Genomic DNA, 18893 nt, shown 5'->3' on the forward strand with positions numbered 1-18893 from the left:
CTCGCAAAATAGTAGTTGGACTATTCTATAGACCGCCAGGGCAGACTCTTGATATCGACCACGCGTTAAGTGAATTAATATTAGAAACAAGTAGCAGTTGCGAGGCAGTAATTGTGGGGAACTTTAACTTGCCAGTGAAAAGATGGGGCGAACCGTTGAACTCTCACACAGGGCTCGACCTGTACACAAATTCATTAGAAAGTGAGTTACATCAACACGTTCAAGAACCGACTCTGGAAAATAATTTACTTGACCTTATCTTTTCAACAACAGCTGATCTAGTTAACGAAGTAAATGTTGGTCCAGTTTTTAGTTCTAGCGATCACCGAATAATCACATCCAGCATCAAGATGAATGGAAGTAAAGTAATTGCTAGTAAAGAAAAGGTGCCTGATTATCAGAGAGCGAATTTCGTAAGAATCCGATCAATTTTAAATAATTCTGACTGGACTGTAATTTCGACGGAAACAGATACTGATAAATCGTGGGAGGCCTTCACCACAATATTGAACAATGCCATAAGCATATGCGTACCCTATGGTAACAGACGTTCAACTATTAAGAAGAAACCCAAATGGTGGAATAACGAAATTAAAAATAGCCTATCTCTTAAAAAACGCGTATACAGTAGATACAGATCAATCCAGAGTGAGACTGACAAACTTGGGCTTGACAGAATTCGCCGCGAAACCAAGAAATTAATAAAACTAAGCAAGAAAAATCTTGAAGAATATATAGCGCAAACAAGTAAATCTAATTATAAAGATTTTTTCAGCCATGTAAATAATAAAAAAAGTCACTCACTTGTAGTATCGGATCGCTTGCTAATGAAAATGGTGACCACACAAACGATGAAAATGAAATGGCTACAATCCTAAATAACTTTTTTTGCATCCGTATTTACCGACGAAGATTGTTTATCACCTAAACCACCGGAGGTTAGAAGGACCGAAAAGATTTTAAATGGCGTGCTCATCGTAGAAAGTGACATTTTACGCAAAATTGAAAAGATTAAAGTAAGCAAAGCTTCTGGTCCAGACAAAATACCCCTCGAATTTTAAAAGAAATCAAACATCAAATTTGTAAACTGCTCTCTATCTTATTCAATAAATCTTTAACAGCTGGAAAAGTTCCGTCGGATTGGAAACTAGCAAATGTTACACCAATTTTCAAAAAGGGGGACAAGTCTCATCCAGGAAACTATCGACCAATTAGCCTGACATCGATTGTTTGTAAGTTAATGGAGATTATCATTCGCGACAATATGGTGAAATTCTTCGAAGAAAATTATATAATAAATAATTCGCAAAAATGGTTTCCGTAGTAAACGTTCGTGTTTATTAACTAACTTGCTTGATTTTTTTCATTATAATTTAGAGGTGTTCGATGAAAGCTGTCCTTCATCTTCCACCTTTGATTAGATAGTTAGTGTAGCTTGTCACAAACAGCCTCGTAAGGACCATCAAGTCTGCTGTTGTTTGTTCTTCCTTTGTGTTTCTTTGTGTTCCTCCTCCTCCCCTTACTTATGACCTCCTCCTCCTCCTCCTCCTTCACCTCCTCTCTTTTCTTTCCTACACTACCTAGATTCTGGAACACACACACACACACACACACACACACACACACACACACACACACACACTACCTGTTTCTAAATATGTGCACAATACCGGTACACACAAGATATATCGAAGGTTTGTGTGTGTATGTGTGTGTGTATGTGTGTTAAGGCAGATATATTGAAGGGCGAAAGGAAGGAATGAGTTTAAGAGAGAGAGAGAGAGAGAGGCGTGTCCTACCTTGCTTACCTTCTGAATGTCACATGTGGCAGATAGGAAGTACTCTCTCTCTCTCTCTCTCTCTCTCTCTCTCTCTCTCTCTCTCAAATCCACCGAAATGACTATAAAATCCGAGACGTAATGATCCAATTTTTACAAGAAGGAGGAGGAAGAGGAGGAGGAGGAGGAGGAAGAAGAAGAAGAGGATGATATGCAAACTTCGGGGCAAGATAATGTTTTCCTCATCAATGGAGCGCAAAAGACGAGGAATTTAGGGCGAATCCTCCTCCTCCTCCTCTTCTTCTTCCTCCTCCTCCTCCTCCTACTCCTACTCTTCGCTACCTTGACATATATTCTAAATTGTCAGTCTGTCTCTTTCTTTCTCGGCCGTGTGTTGTTGTGTTTGTGTTCGTGTGTGCTATTAGATTTTTATGTGTTGTGTTGCGTGTGCGAAGAAAACGGGTATGAAAATTTTAAGGGTAACGAAAGAGAAAATGGACGTCGAGGAAAAGAAATGTGAAATGGCAGAAGTAGGAATATAAAAGAAGAAAATAGAAAAAAGGAGGAAGGGAAGAAAGAGTAGGGCTAGAAGGGAAATGGGGGAGAAAAGAGGAGGGAAGAAAGAAAGGAAGGAGGGAAATGGAAGGGAAGAAATTAGGAATGAGACGAAGCTATATATAAGTAAAGAAATAAAAGAAGGAATAAGAGATAAAGAAAATAAATGAAGAAAGGGAGAAAGGAGAAAATTAAGGAAAGAAGGAAAAGATGAGAGAAATAGAAATAGCATACGTACTGAATAGACGAAAAGATAGACAGACAGATATAGATGAAAAGATAGTTAGATAGATAGATAAATAGTTAAATATAGATGCAAATAAAGAAAAAAGAAAAGGAGGGAGAAAAACGATAGGTGGAATTTGGGAAGAGGTGAGGAAGGGGAAGGAAAGAAGGGGAGGAGGAGGAGAGAGAGAGAGAGAGAGAGAGAGAGAGAGAGAGAGAGAGAGAGAGAGATTTGCATGTCTTTCCTGTGTTGTGTAAGTTCAGGGACAGATTGCGAATGTGTGTGTGTGTGTGTGTGTGTGTGTGTGTGTGTGTTCAATAATACAATATCTGGCAACTCTTTAAAACCATATCAGAAAACGGAAGACTTTTATCGGTAACTTAGACATCATAACATCTATTTCTGGTCTCATTTAGCTCATACGCTTCCGTGGTGATGTGGTTAGCACGCCTATCAATGAATGTGTTGGCCCGGTTTCAAATCCCAGCCCGAGATTAGATATTAATCTGGTGATATTGACAAAATGTATGTCGTTCGAAGGGAGAGAAACAGTATAGCAGCTTGTTTCTTCTTATTATTATTATTGTTATTATTATTTTGAACTGTTCCGTTTTGTGTCACTTCTTAGGTTCTTAGGTCCTACTACTACTACTACTACTACTACTATTACTACTTCTACTACTACTACTATTACTACAGGTGCCTTGTGTTTGCCTTAGTATCTCTTCAAAAGCGTCTCAGAAAACGAAACTTATCGGTAACTTCAGACAAAATACGCGAGTGACTCTTTTCAGTTTGAGAGAGAGAGAGAGAGAGAGAGAGAGAGAGAGAGAGAGAGAGAGAGAGAGAGAGAGAGAGAGAGAGAGAGAGAGAGAGAATTTCCTATCTGCCACGAGTGACTTTTTTTTATTAGGAAGGTAAGCAATCTAGGACACGTCCCCCCCTTTCTCTCTCTCTCTCTCTCTCTCTCTCTCTCTCTCTCTCTCCTTCCTTCTTTTTTTTTCTCTGACTTTCTCACTTGGCTCATATTTTACTTTTTATTACCACTGAAAATATGTGTTGTAGTTTAAAGTGGTGTTATTACAGAAAAAAATGCCATTGATTCCATTCGTATGTGATTTTGCAACGTTGGTGTGAATTATAAGCGAGGTGTTGAGAAGGAAAGGAAGAAAGTGAAATGTAATATGTCTTATTTATAAATGTTCCTTCTACCTTTTGGACATGCCATATATATAACTACGACATATACCTATATAGTAAAAACAGCACTGACCATTCCTGCCTGCGACTTAAACTTTCAAGAGGGTCGAGTATCAAAACACCTCTCCAACCGTTTTTTTTTTTTTTGTTTGCTTTTAAAGGAGCAGTGCTGAGCCTTTTTTTTATTTTCCTTTTGCCCTTGAGCTGTTTCCTCTCCTGTAAAAAAGAAAAAATCGACCGGGTAATGCATCTTGAGGTGAAGGACGGCTTATTCTACCCCTGCCGTACACACTCTATCTCAGTCCTTAGGTCCATGTTATTAAACTCTTCGGAGCCTTAATTAGTACATCGATTCAAAAAGGCTCTCGCGGAAGTTGTTGGGTTTCCATTGGTGGTTGTGGTTTCATGATATGTGGTTTCATGACCCTGGCGGTATAGTTTTGCAAGCCTTCCGCGCTAGGAACGGGAAAACACTCATGACAACTCGACTTAGCTCCTCTCTGGCCTTAAAAAGTAGTGGTAACAGGTATCGGAAACGTTTAATGAAACCTGTCTTGTCTCGGGGAGTGTACGTCAGTAGTTTCCAGGGACCGCGATTACTCGGAAAAAAATGTCTGAGATGACAACATTGCACATTCTTAACCATCCCGGCGCCCAAGCACACCCATTTGACAAGGCTTTCTTAGGATCTAGGAGAATATTGATCGTTCGACAAGGCTTCTATTGCACCATGGATGAATCAGGCTTTGGTTGAAGTTGTAGGTATTTTCATGTGTAATCTTTTTTAGACTAGCAATCGTTTGACTAGGAATATATACTGCTGCGCCATGATCGTGACAAACACTCCTTAGAACCCGACTCATCATCTTTGTGGTCATTGGAAGTAGTTGATGTGAGAGCCAAAAACATCTGTGTAGTAGTAGTAGTAGTAGTAACAGTAGTAGTAGTAGTTGCTGTTGTTGTTGTTGTTGTTCTAGGCAGCTCAAGGGCAAAAAAAGCAAGTTACTTATTTTTATGTGTCACGAGATAAGAGTTTTACTAGGTGCTCTCTGTGTGTGTGTGTGTGTGTAATTATATTGTACCACACACCTGTTTAAATTAATCAGGTGGTAGCACGTTCTCTCCTCCACCTCCTCAACGTTTTTCTTCCTCTTTTTCCTCTTCTTCTTCTCCATATTTTTTGCAATTCATTTTATTGACGCGATATCAAGAAATCCTCGTGTGTGTGTGTGTGTGTGTGTGTGTGTGTGTGTGTGTGTGTGTTTGGCCTCGTGCCAGAGATTATGGTAGGACACACACACACACAAAGAGAGAGAGAGAGAGAGAGAGAGAGAGAGAGAGAGAGAGAGAGAGAGAGAGAGAGAACCGAACGCTATAAAAAAATTAACAAAAAAGACAAAAATCAACAAATAATATAACGTCAAATCAATCGCTAGGAGTCAAGGTTATTTTCATCATCATCATCATCATAACACCATAAGTTTGTATATTATGTTACTTTATTGGTATGCCTGACCCAGCCTTGTCCATCACCGCCACCACGTACCATCACCACCATTATTATAATTCACCACCATCACCATCACGTACTACCACCACCACCACCACTACCACTGCCTCATAGTTTCTTCTTCTTGTCCTTGTCGCTCTTCTTGGCTCCTCTTAATTCCTTCATCTCCATTTCCTCATATGTTTCTCCTCCTCACGTTTCTCCTCCTCCTCCTCCTCCTCCACTTTTTCTTATTCAACATGCAACTCTTCTTTGTCTTCTTTGTTTTCCTCTTTCTTCTTTTTCTTCTTCTTCTTCTTCTTCTTCTTCTTCTTCTTCTTCTTCGTTGTTTTATGTTCCACTGCTCGTGCTCGTTCTCGATCCTCCTCCTCCTCCTCCTCCTCCTTCTTATCCTCCTCCTTCTTATCCTCCTCCTCCTGCTCCTCCCTCATTCTGGTAGTAAAGATTTGTAAGATATACTTGAATATCAGAGACGTTAAATTTATTGCAAGCTAGCAATCCATTCTCTCTCTCTCTCTCTCTCTCTCTCTCTCTCTCTCTCTCTCTCTCTCGTGCCCTTGTGGTCGTCCTCCTCCTCTATGCACCTCCACCTCCTCCTCCTCCTCCTCCCCTTCTTATTCTCCTCTTCCTCCTCCTCCTCCTCCTCCATTTAGCTATTCATCCATCTCATCCTTTACATTTCTTTTTTACTCTCTCTCTCTCTCTCTCTCTCTCTCTCTCTCTCTCTCTCTCTCTCATTGCAATTTAAATCCCTCAAAAATCAATGACACGTACACTAGAATCTATCTTACATAAGAAGTTGTGTTACAGAATATAATAAAAAGAAAGTAGGAAAGAATAAAGGAAGGAAGAGAAGGAAAGAAAGTTTGAGAAGAAAGGAAAAAAAAAAGAAAAAAAACCGATTCCCGAGAAGGCCGTTTATCAGAGAGAGAGAGAGAGAGAGAGAGAGAGAGTCCACGAAATATATCTCCTAATCACATTCAATCTTATCTAACACCTTCCTTATTTCACTCGATTCTGATCACATGTCTCTTATTCACACAGCTATATTACCAAAGGCCGCAAGGGAGATATTAAAGTCGCGTTCTTATGAGTGTTATAAAGTCGCGTTCTTATGAGTGTTTATCACGTCCGTGGTGCAGACCTTGTCAGACCATTACAAGGCTTATAAATCTACCCAAGGAAATACTCACAACCTCTACGAAAGACTTATTAAATGTGGGTGCGTAAGGTCAAAGTAGGCTATTAATTCTGAGACGCTTTCTTCTTACAACAATTATATTCAAAGGCCACGTATACAGAGGAGATTAATCCGGTTATTATGAGTTTTTCACGTTCATGTGCTAAGGCCTTGTCAAACTATCACTAGGCTTATAACTACTCATGGACATGTAAACCCACAACTTCCGCGAAAGCCTTATTAACTACCACGAACAACCATTCTCTTCCTGTTGCTTATCTTGTCCTCCTCCTCCTGCTCTTCCTCTTCTCCCTCCCCCTCTTCCTTATTCTTCCTTCGTCACCTTTCTTTGTCTCCAGTTAATGTTATGTATGTTTAAATGTGAGTGTGTATAATAAGGCCTGTATTGATTGTCAGACTCTTTCAGCTCTCATAATAATTATAGGCCACTTAAAGGAGATTAGTCGGGCCCTCATGAGTGTTATTTTCATGTTCATTGTGCAGAGGCCTTGTCAAACTATCACTAGGCTTATAAACTACTCATGGACATACCCACAACCTCTACGAAGGCCTTATTCAATGTGGATGTGTATATTAGGCCTGTATTGATTGTCAGACTTTTATTTTCATTGTGCAGAGGCCTTGTTAATCTATCACAGGCTTATACATTACCCATGGACACACCCACACAACCTCTACGAAAGCCTTATTCAATGTGGAAGTGTGTAAAGCCCGTATATCTCTGGCGCGTTTGGTTCTTACAACAATTTCCAAAGACCACAAAAATTATTCAGATTTTCATGACCGTTGTTCACGTCCAAGGTGCAACTATACATAAGGCCTTGTCAATTAATCTATCACTAGGCTTATAAACTATCCATGGACATACCCACACAACCTCCACGGAAGCCTTGCCAAGTATGAGTGTACGTGTGAGCCTCGAACTGATTGCATTATAGGCTTATAAACATTCGATCTCAGTAACATCCTCTAGCCTTGTCATTTAAAAGGGTAATTATGTAAATCTGAGTAACATCCTCTATAGCCTTGTCATTTAAAAGGGTAATTATTATGTAAATCGGATATGAGTGTTATAACGAGATAGCTCAGATCACTCAATGCAGGATACAACGTACTAATAAGACGAGATTTAACCTTTCAGTAAACCATTCGTGATAGTTTAAAGGTTTAATAAATGAAAAAGATCGAGTTATTGCGAGTTGCATAATTTATAAGTGAACCAATACGTTTTTTTTTTTTCGTTTTTTTTTCCGAACTGGTTTGTCATCTTGTGAAGGACACGCTGTAGTCTTAACCTTTATCTGATAGCATTATCCAACAGAGAGAGAGAGAGAGAGAGAGAGAGAGAGAGAGAGAGAGAGCAGAGTCCTATCCTCTCCTAAAATTGTTGCAGGCTATCTCTGTCTGTTTGTCTTATATTAATAGCAGCCACACTCCTCCTCTCGTTGCCCTTTGCTTCTTATGTTCTTGCCAGCGTCTGATGCAATTGTGAAACTCCTGTGTGTGTGTGTGTGCGAGGGGGGAAGTAAAAGTGGTGTGTTTGATCTCTGTCATTCCTGGGGTTCAGTTATCCGTCAATCTGTAGTCTGTATGTATATCAAGGAACTGTACGCATTGACCATTAACAACAGCCTGCCTTGAAGTGTGTTTGTGTGTGTGTGTGTACGTAAGTGTGTGTGTGTGTATTCCTAAGTGGTAACTCTGGCTGGCTGACTCCTCTCCCCTCCTCCTCCTCCACCTCCTCCTCTTCCCCAGTCCCTTGTCTCCTCCTCCTCCTCTTGCCCTGCCTCCTCCTCCTCTTCCCCTGCCTCCTCCTCCTCCAGGCTTCAGTACGTGTCTGCCCTGGTTGGTCGCCGCACCTACACACGTCGTCTAGTGTGGTGATGGCCAACTTCAGAGTGACCTGACCCACATCGAGCATTAGTTAGTGTGTGGCAGCTTGCACACCTCCGTTCACCTTGATTACACCTGTGACCTTGTGTTAGACGTTGACTGAAAGACCTGTGCATGTGTTACCTGAGTGTGTGTGTGTGTGTGTGAAGGTGGATAATCCCTGTTCCGGTGCCTTGCTAGTGTGACAGGAGCCCAAGCATGGAAAAAGTAGGGAAAAACAGGGAATGTTAGAATACAGAATTACCTGGGAACTCGAGTGCTATATCGGGGGTCCGAGCCGAGATGGGACCCCTGTATAGCGGACCAGACACCAAACACGAGCTGCCTGCCACCCATCGATTTTAGCAGGCTGGAAAAAATTCATGCCGCTCCTTCTCTCCCCGCAGGAAAATAACCCCGGGCCTGATGCCACCGGGGTCGCCAGGAACATACCGTAAAAAATCATCCTCGTTGGAGCTGCCGGCGGCTCTCCAGCAGCTGCCCCGTCCACACCGCCCCAGCCTGTGTGACACCAAGATGGCCGAAGACAAGCCATGGCCCAACACAAAGGAGGATTACGACCTGAGGGAAGTGATTGGTAAGCCTCACACTCCTTTACATGGTCATTGAGTCGTTCTAGTTTCCAGTGGTGTCAAGGGCGTGGCGGTGAAGGCCTTGGAAGTGAGGAAAAAAGGCCAGTGAAGTGAGGGGCCCCTTCCTCCGTCCCGTCTCTGACCCTCCCGACGTGAAATATTTTGAAGGATTAGGACCTCAGGGAAGTGTGTGGTAGGACTCATCCTTCTGTGGCTAGTGTGTGAATCCTTCTAGTATCCTGTGGTGCTATGGAGGAGGCTGTGGAGGCAGTGGAAGTTACGAAAAAATGCCTGTGAAGTGAGTGTTCCGAATAGCCCAGTTCTTTCGTCCCTTCCCGGTCTGGGGCAATAGGTCTTGTTCTTGAAGGGATAAAAGGGTGATAAAAGCCTCTAAGGGAACCAGAAACAAGGCAGAGAGCGTGGAAGGACTCAAGTGTGACGCAGTGTGAAGGAAAATGGCGTGAGGTGACAGGCAGGAGCAAAAAAAACGGAAAACTATCACTTGTCACATCTTCTGGAGTCCCTGATTATGGCCCTGTCTCTGCCTGGTCGGGGCCATTTGGGGGGTGTCAGGGGGTCATGGCCCTACCTATGCCATGGCCCGGGGTGTGGCGTGGCCCTCACAGTGCCTAGAGGGGGGAACATCCGGTTTTTCAAGGGAAGTGTGTTATCTATTTATCTATGCATTACGTTTTCTTTGAGACCTGAGTGTGTGTGTGTGTGTGTGTGTGTGTGTGTGTGTGTGTGTGTGAATGGAATGAGGAACTTTTATGAGCTTTGAAGGAAAGAAACTCGTGTGTGTATGTGTGTGTGTGTGTGTGGAGATGACTCACACTCACTCACACCCACCCAGCCGGAACTTACCTAGCCCACGTAACGCACCCTAATTATGAAAACCTGAGGAGGGGGAGGTGTGCTCAGGTGTGTTACGAAGGACGTCATTACTTGTGTTGCTATTGATCTCAGGTGACCTCATTCAAAGGTTACTAGGGGAAAGGTCATGCTAGGTAGTGTGTGTGTGTGTGTGTGTGTGTGTGTGTGTGTGTGTGTGTGTGTGTGTGTGTGTGTGTGTGTTTTCTCCCTCACACTTATCCACCATTTCTATTGAAGGGCATCAGTTAGATCAAATGAAAAAACACTTATCACATAGTTCTTATCAAGGGAAGGCTGGAGTAAGACCATCATAGGGAGTGACAGACAAATGATAGTTATTTATATTTACTTATTATTTACTTTGCAGCAAGGGAGGCACCTCAAGGGCAAAATACTAACACTAACAAAAAAAAGTCCTCTAGGCTGTGCTCAATTAACAGGAAAAAAAGGATGAGAATGTTAATAAGAGTCATGGAGGCCTTAGTCTGCATATAGATTCCATGTCTTTGAGAGAGAGTTGATACCTGACATTCAATACTGGTACCTAATTATGCAAGTAAGATTTCAGGTTACATGTTATAAGAGAATGATAATACTCTATGTAGATAAGTTTAACAATTGATAAAAGGAAGCAATGGTGAAGAGTCATGGATATCTTAGTCTGCATATAAATTGCTTGTTCTTAAGAGAGATTTAACACCCGACAGTTATTAATCTATGCCGGATTTCAGGCGCACAGGATTTAAAACAGTTCCTGATAAATATGACAAATCTTAGTCTGCATTTTACTTCCATGTCCACAAGATAGAAGTTATACCTGACAGTCCTTACTTAATTATGCAAGTAAGATTTCAGGTACACAGGTTATAAGATAGTAAGTGATAATACTCGATGTAGATAAGTTTCACATGATAAAATGAGGCATTGGTGAAAAGTGTCATGGATATCTTAGTCTGCATATAAATTCCATGTTCTTAAGAGAGGTTTGACACCTGACATTCATTACTTAATTATGCTGTATTTCAGGTACACAGGTTATAAAATAGTCCTAATACTTGATGTGGATAAGTTTGACAAATGATAAAGTGAGGCAGTGGTGAAAAGTTTCATGGATATCTTAGTCTGCACATAAATTCCATCATCTTAAGAGATTTAATACCCGACGGTCATTATTTATTTCCGCAAGTAAGATTTCTATAGGCTATAAAATAGAGATAAGCTTGACAAATGATAAAAGGAGGCAATGGCAGTAAATGCATATAAATTCCATATCCTGAAAAGAGATTTAACACCCGACTGTCATTACTCAATCATGCGGGATTTCAGGTGCACAGGTTTTAAATAGTGCCTGATAAGTGTGACAAATGATAAGTTAGTTAAAAAGAATGTCATGGATATCTTGGTCTGCATTTCAACTCCATGTCCTCAAGATAGAAGTAATACCTGACAGTCATTACTCAATTATGCAAGATTTCTGGTGCACAGATGATAAAATAGCGATAGTACTTGATTTAGATAAGTGATGCTGAAAATAAGTGTCATGGTCTATAGTCTGCATTTCAATTCCATGTCCTAAATAGAGCTTAATACCTGACAGTCAATTATGCAAGATTTCAGGTGCACAGGTGATGAAATAGTGATAGTTAATGCTGAAGTTAATGCTGAAAATAAGTGTGTCATTGGTTATAGTCTGCATTTCAGTTCCATGTCCTAAACAGAGCTTCAATACCTGACAGTCTGTTATGCAAGATTCCAGGTGCACAGGTGATGAAATAGTGACAGGACTTGATTTAGATAAGTGATAAATGATGGAAGTAAGTTAATGCTGAAAATAAGTGTCATGGGCTATAGTCTGCATTTCAGTTCCATGTCCTAAATAGAACTTCAATACCTGACAGTCAGTTATGCAAGATTTCAGGTGCACAGGTTATAAAATAGTACATGACTTGATTTAGATAGTGATAATTGATGGAAATAAGTTAAATGCTGAAAAAAGTGTGTGGTCTGAGATATTCTAAGTCTGATGATGATAAATAGAGTTGAAGTTACCTGACAGTCAGTTTGCGAGATATTCTAAGTCTGATGAATGATAAAAAGAGTTGAAGTTGAAATAAGAGTGTCATGGGGGCCTCAGTCTGCAGTTAAATTCCATGTCCTTAATTCCAAAAAGGAGATTTAATACCTGACAGTCATTACTCAATTATGCAAGGCAGCATGATAAACGAAATAGAGTGAAATTATTGAATGACAGACTTGAGGTTTAAAGAATAGGATAGGGTTCCTGAACTTGTATATTAAGTGACATAGGGTCGTATTATGAGACATTTCGCCCCCCAAGAACACATATTTGACAGGGCTTTCGTAGGAGTTGTGGGCATTTCCAGTAGTAGTTTTATGACCCTGGTGGTAGTTTGAGCCTTCCTCTGTACAGTGAACCTAAAGAAACACTCATTAAAACCCGATTGATCCCCTCTTTGACCTTTAGAAATAGCTGATGTGATATGGCAAAGTGTCTTGTAATACCAGCCATACAACCCATAATAGCTACATAGTTACCATAAGATGTTTTATGGACTACACTGTCTGAATCTAACCAAAGCGAATATAAACATGTATTACTTGTACACAAATAAATACATGAAATGATATAGATATACATCATCAGCAGTAAAATCAAGCCTCGTGGAGTTGAAAGAGCAAAATATCATATAACGAACCACCGTAAACGGGAAAAGACTTGTACGTATATAATTGTGAGGTGTATAGACGATGTAGTGTGAAAGGGGCGACCTGCAATTTTTATCATTTTGAGCAAGTCGTGTTTTTAAGTGACCGCCAGACTCCACACGCCCCACGCTGGCCAAGTTCAGCAGAAAAATCATACAGTTTTAGGCCTTTGAATCACCTGCTTTAAGGATGCTTTCTACTTAACTTGCTTCACCATGAAATGCAGCAATAATTCAGCTGCCAAAACAGAATACCACCTCAGTTCGGGTCGGCCCTCCTACACTAAACGCCTCCTATATGAATTTAGGGCATGGAGAGGCATCATTTTAACTCCCTGTTCTTAACCCCTGGCAGGTATCGGGGCCACAGCCGTCGTCCACTCAGCGCTGTGCATCCCCCGCAGCGAAAAGTGTGCCATTAAGAGGATAAACTTAGAAAAATGGAACACGAGTATGGACGAGCTGCTGGTGAGTGTCTGTCTGTGTAGTCCAGTTCAGTTGGTGGGGCGAAGTACAGTCTTTGTAACGGCACTTCTGTCACTTGTATTTTTTCACTGTGGGTTCTGGTTCTGTATTTTTATTTTTTTTTTTTTTTTCAGAATTCTTTTTTATTCTCAATGTTTTCTTAATTGGATAAAAATGTGTATATACCTCGTCATATCACGTGGTGGTAGACTCATTTGGATCCACCACTTCCTCTTCTAATTCATTCCAAGTATTTATATTTCTTCGGGGGTAACTATTATTTTGTTATTATGACATTTTCTCTTATCCCGCCAGTTCCAAATCAATAAATCTCATTGATAACACCTCCATTTTGCTCTCATTTTTTATTCATTTCTTTACTTATTTCATTATTATTATTATTTTTTTTTTACTCATCTCATGTTAAATAGTAGGTCTACTGTATCAGGGTTTAAGAGGACTTATTTTTTATTAATGTACTTATTTTATTATTACTATTATCTTTTTTTTTATTTATCTCATTAAATAAAAGGTCTTCCATATCAGGTTTTAAAGACTCTCTGGGGTCGAACTTTTGAACCCTGATTGCCTCCTGGTCAGGTCCTTGCTATCAGGCCTCAAGGTAGTACAGTAAGGATCGATAAGTAGCGTATCTTCTTATCAGTTATGAAAGTGGGGATTTCAACGACCTCTAATCTATTGAGACTTGTCGTGTTTTAATCTGTTGATAAAGGCAAATCCTCTTCTCCTTGATCATGGTCTGTCGATATTGAATTTTAAGCCGTTTCTCTAAATACTCATCGAAGCGTAGCAATCCTCCTTCTGTTCCTCCACTGCTTCATTCATTTAGCTTTTTTTTTTTTTTTTTTTTTTTTTTTTGTGACCACTCATTTCTACTTTCTTTTTAGGAGCAGTGATTAGCAAGCGTTTTTTCATTTATTTTTGCCCTTGACCTGCTTCCTTTACTGTAAAAAAAAAAATCTCGTTAGCTGCATCCCGTTGCGAGTTATTGCACTTTTCTTTCTTTTTTTTCTCTCTTTTTGGCTCCCTCTTCTCACCTCCTCTTTGTTTCCTTGCTATTTCTTCTGTTTCTTTTCCTTTTTTTCTCCCTTGCATTTTATCCCTTATCCCTTAACTCTCCTTCCTGCTTTACATTCAGTTTTTCTTCTTATGTAGTGATCTCAATTTGGATCTATGTCAATTTTTTCTGAGTATTTCTTCAATATCCTGACCATACCTATAGCACAAAAAAACACCATTGTATCATCATCATCATCGTTTAACGTCCATTTATTCCCGATGGTGGGGTTGGATGGGATATGAGCCTCCTCCACTGTTGCTGGTCCATAGCCATTTCTCCCGTGATGTTCAGCCTCCTCATATCTTCCGCCACCACATCATCATCATCACTTTGAATCTGCACAGCTCATTTGGTAGCAACTTGGCACTTCTTTTTTATTATTACAGCAAAGGAGACTGCTCAAGGGCAACAAAAAGTGCAGAGAAAAAAAAAGTCCGCTACTCACCGCTCCCATAATAGACAAAAGTTAAGAGTGGCCAAAAGAGAGGTCCACCTGTGATGAAAATGGCCAAACTCTTCTAATCCATGGCTCCAAGGATAGCTGGAGTGCAGGAAACATTTCACTTGCCAGCAATCTATTCTGTGTCTTCTCTTTGGTTTGATTCCTACAATACTGAAGTCCTTGTCCTCCCACTTGCAGAAGGAGATCCAGGCGATGTCCTTGTGCCACCATGAGAATGTTGTCACCTACTACACATCCTTCGTAGTCAAGGAGGAGCTCTGGCTCGTCCTCAAACTCCTGGGGGGCGGCTCACTTCTCGACATCATCAAACACAGGTAGATACAGTAGGGCGGTCGGCGGGCGGGTTTTTACTTTTGTTTGTTTACTTTATTTTTATTTTCATTTTTGTTTTTTACAGCAGATGGCAAGACAACAAGCACAGGTACAGCATTCAAGCATTTTTTTTTATATATGTAAGAGCAAAATATCATAAAACTAACCATTGTAAACCAGGGAAGACTGGTATATATGTGGCGTATAGTGTAAAAAGGTCAACCTGACATTTTTATAGTTGTGAAGTCATGTTGTAAAGCGACTGCCAGACTCTACACTCCCCCACATCAGCCAAGTCAAACAGAAAAATCACACAGCTTTAGACCTACGAATCACCCGCTTTGAGGTTGCTTTATACTTTACTCGTTTCACCACTCAATGCAGCAAGAATTCAACCGCCAGATCCCTCCATGAACATAATAGCGCTTTAATAGGTCTGGTCAGCCTTTCTACACTAAACGCCTCATATTCTAACCCTTTCTCTTGTCCTCCTCTTTAAAACTATCTTGTTGCAGGACGAAGACGACCGACTGCAAGCATGGCGTGTTTGACGAAGCGGTGATCGCCACGGCACTGCGGGAGGTGCTGAAGGGGCTTGAATACTTCCACAACAACGGACAGATCCACAGGTAGCGCCAGAGCCCGTCACTGTAAGGCTTGCTGTATCGCTGGGGTGCTTGGTGACTGCCGTGGGTGCTAGCTGTCCTGGTGCTCCTGCTCTCTCCTCCACATAACTAGATTCACAGGTTGTCGCTGTTATAGTGGAAACAACTCTAGGCTTGCTTTATCGCTGAGTTACTTGGTGCTGCGTGACATCCGTGGGTGCTGCCTGTCTTGGTTCCCCTGTTCTCTCTTCGACTTATCACTAGACTCAGGTTGTCGCTGTGCTGGTAGGAATGACTATAGGCTTGCTGTATTGCTGGGTTACTTGATGCTGCGTGACTTATGTGGGTGCTGCCTGTCTTAGTTCTCCTGTTCTCTCCGACTTATCGCTAGACTCATAGGTTGTCACTGTGCTGGTAGGAATGACTGTAGGCTTGCTGTATTGCTGGGTTACTAGGTGCTGGTTCTTCTGTTTATTTCTCAATTTAAAATTAGACTCGTAAATAGCGCCCCAGATGTTGTTATTTTGCTGGCAGGAACAACTTTTCAAAGCTTAGTTTCTGGCTGTTCTGGTTTTTGTATATCTGTTCAACATAAAGCTAGACTTCTGAAGCCCCCCCAAAGGCTCCAACAGTACCCTTTGATTTTGCTCATACTATACTAGCTGGAACAACTGTTTTTAGGCTTGGTGTTTTACTGGGCCATGAGTTTTCCGGCTGTTCTGGCTCTCCCGTGCTCTCTGTTCAGCTTGAAAACATTGCTACAATCATAGAGTTAGTTGCTGTTCTGTGCTGGCTGATAGGAATAACACTCTAGTTTGTTTTCTCTATGATATTGGGTTTCTGGCAGTTGTCTTCTTCTCTACTTGTCTCTGGTGCTTATTTGTAGGTGGGAGCAGCAAGGTGGAGTCACGAAGGAGTAGTTGGTGCTTGCGTTTATATTCGTTACATCTATATTTCCCTCTCGCCAGGTCCCTCTTTTTCATGCTCTTGTTTCTAGCCCTCTTTTTCTCTTGTTCTCATTCTCTTTTCTTCCATAGTTCCCTTTCATCAGCTTCCCCTTTTTCCTTGTTTTAGTTTCTCTCTCTCTCTTTTTTGTTTTCAGTTCTTCCAAATTTTCTTCTCACCAGCTCTCTCTTTCTTCCTTGTTCTTGTTTTTTCTATTTCTCTCTCTCTTGTTCTCTTTTGTTCTCTCCTGTTCTTTTTTCCCTGCCTTAAACAACCTTTGCCGGGAGACTTGGTGAGGGTATTATTTTGCATCCTCCACTAATCTCTTATCTATTCTCAAAGCCATAGAAGAGGAGAGGCTGACCAACTCCACCACAGGCATCATGTTATCACTAAAAGAGTCTCACGGTACCCAAATTGGTGCTGGTATGATAGTACTTTTAGTGTGTGTGCTCTGGGTATGGTCAAGATCCCAAAGAAGTACCCACACCATAAAAATAAAACTCTATCCTAATGGCATCAGTTTAAATTTTGCGTGGCTCTTTCGGTAATGACATGGCACCTGAAGTTGGCTATACGCTAATATTCCATGGCTCTGGGTTTTCTAAGGTGTATTGGACTTTGTAGACATAATCTTCTGCTGGTGTTTTGGTTGCATAAGGAGTGAGAGTTAGAGCAGGCGATTTCCAGGTTGTTAGCTTGTATGTATCACCATTTTATTTGTCTGTCTAGCAAGTTGGAGAACCATTTATTCAGCTTCTCTTTTCACCTGGAGTCACATGGCAGTTAAGAGGACTGGAGGAGGAGGAAAAGGAGGAGTGTTTTCACGTATTCGTAATCACCATATTAATGTCAGCAATTATAATGTGATGGGAATATTTTTTTCAGCTAAAGTCCCATAGTACTTTTATAGGATAGGAAGAGGAGGAAAAGTAGGAGGAGGAGCATTAGTATCAGTATCAGATTATGTAGAGGGAGGAGGAGGAGCATGTATTTTGGCTACAGGAATAGAAGGAGGAGGAGGAGGAGGAAGACCACTCATTTTGGCTGCAAGGATAGGAGGAGGAGGAGAAGGAGCATGTATCAGTCATTGTAATTTACCTGTACATAGTTACACCTAACATCAAATATGATATGAAGAGTATTTATTTCAGCTTGACCTTTCTAGAGACATCAAGGCCGGGAACATCCTGCTGGGGGAGGACGGGGTGGTTCAGATCGCTGACTTCGGGGTGAGCGCTTGGCTGTCCACGGGCGGCGACCTCTCCCGACAGAAGTCCCGACACACCTTCGTAGGGACACCATGTTGGATGGCGCCTGAAGTCATGGAACAGGTGAGGGCCAGAAAGTTAGTTTAGGAAGTCAATTTAGGTAGTCGGTTTGGTCTTTGCAGCAGTCTCCCCTTTATAGTGTCTTTTTTTTGTCATTCTAAGTTCTCTGTCTTGTGTTAGTGTACTCCATCCTGCGCCATGTAAAGGTTCTAATTTTATCTCTTCACCTGGCTCTTGGTCTGGTGTAACTGTACTCCATCCTGCCCTGGTAAAGGTTGTATTTCCTTCTCATCGCCCCTTCATCCTGCCCTAGCTTTTGTACTAATTTCATCTCTTCACCTGGTTCTCTGATGTTAGTGTACTCCATCCTGCCCCAGCAAAGGTTCTAATTTTATCTCTTCATCTGATTCTCTGTCTGATGTTAGTGTACTCCATCCTGCCCCAGCAAAGGTTCTAATTTTATCTCTTCATCTGATTCTCTGTCTGATGTTAGTGTACTCCATCCTGCCCCAGCAAAGGTTCTAATTTTATCTCTTCATCTGGTTCTCTGTCTGGTGTTAGTGTACTCCATCCTGCCCCAGTAAAGGTTCTAACTTCATCTCCTCACCTGGTTCTCTGCCTGATGTTAGTGTACTCCATCCTGCCCCAGTAAAGGTTCTAACTTCATCTCCTCACCTGGTTCTCTGCTTGATGTTAGTGTACTCCATCCTGCCCCAGTAAAGGTTCTAACTTCATCTCCTCACCTGGTTCTCTGCCTGATGTTAGTATACTCCATCCTGCCCCAGTAAAGGTTCTAACTTCATCTCCTCACCTGGCTCTCTGTCTGGTGTTAGTGTACTCCATCCTGCCAAAGTAAAGGCTCTAATTTCATTTTTCCACCTGTTTCTCTGTCTGCCCTCACCTCTGCAGTTCCTGAGTTTCCACACCTTTTCTTTGATTAGCTGTCCATTATCATTTCTATCCATATTTGACCTTTGCAAGTCCATTTCATATTCTTAATCGTCACCAGATCACTTCCAGACTTCATTAATTTCCTCAGCCACATCACTAGACCTGCCAACACCTTACGAACCTTTCCCTACTCCTCCCCTTTTATCACAGGTGCCAGACAAGTCCAGTCCTTATTCCTAACCATCACTAGACCACCCCCAGCCTTTATCTGTACCTTTATTTATTTATTTATACCCACAGCAGCTCAGCATCTTATCTCTACTCCT

The 18893-nt window shown here is 41.4% G+C and overlaps 1 protein-coding gene across 11 annotated transcripts in view; it reads left to right on the forward strand.

Annotated features, from left to right (window-relative positions):
• The window catches only part of LOC126985465 (serine/threonine-protein kinase OSR1-like), a 67656-nt gene that overhangs the window by 33716 nt on the left and 15047 nt on the right, over positions 1-18893 (forward strand). For 6 of the 11 annotated variants that reach the window (XM_050840407.1, XM_050840408.1, XM_050840404.1 and 3 more), the window contains 6 exons: positions 8750-8940; positions 12890-13002; positions 14721-14857; positions 14941-14964; positions 15371-15484; positions 17574-17739. In XM_050840407.1, coding sequence (XP_050696364.1) covers positions 8750-8940; positions 12890-13002; positions 14721-14857; positions 14941-14964; positions 15371-15484; positions 17574-17739 — 745 coding nt within the window. Of the gene's footprint in view, positions 1-8227; positions 8398-8749; positions 8941-12889; positions 13003-14720; positions 14858-14940; positions 14965-15370; positions 15485-17573; positions 17740-18893 lie in introns of those variants that run through there. The other 5 variants (XM_050840406.1, XM_050840409.1, XM_050840412.1 and 2 more) reach the window with 3 other exon arrangements.

Source organism: Eriocheir sinensis, chromosome 59 (assembly GCF_024679095.1).
Source record: "Eriocheir sinensis breed Jianghai 21 chromosome 59, ASM2467909v1, whole genome shotgun sequence".
Classification (NCBI taxonomy): domain Eukaryota; kingdom Metazoa; phylum Arthropoda; class Malacostraca; order Decapoda; family Varunidae; genus Eriocheir; species Eriocheir sinensis.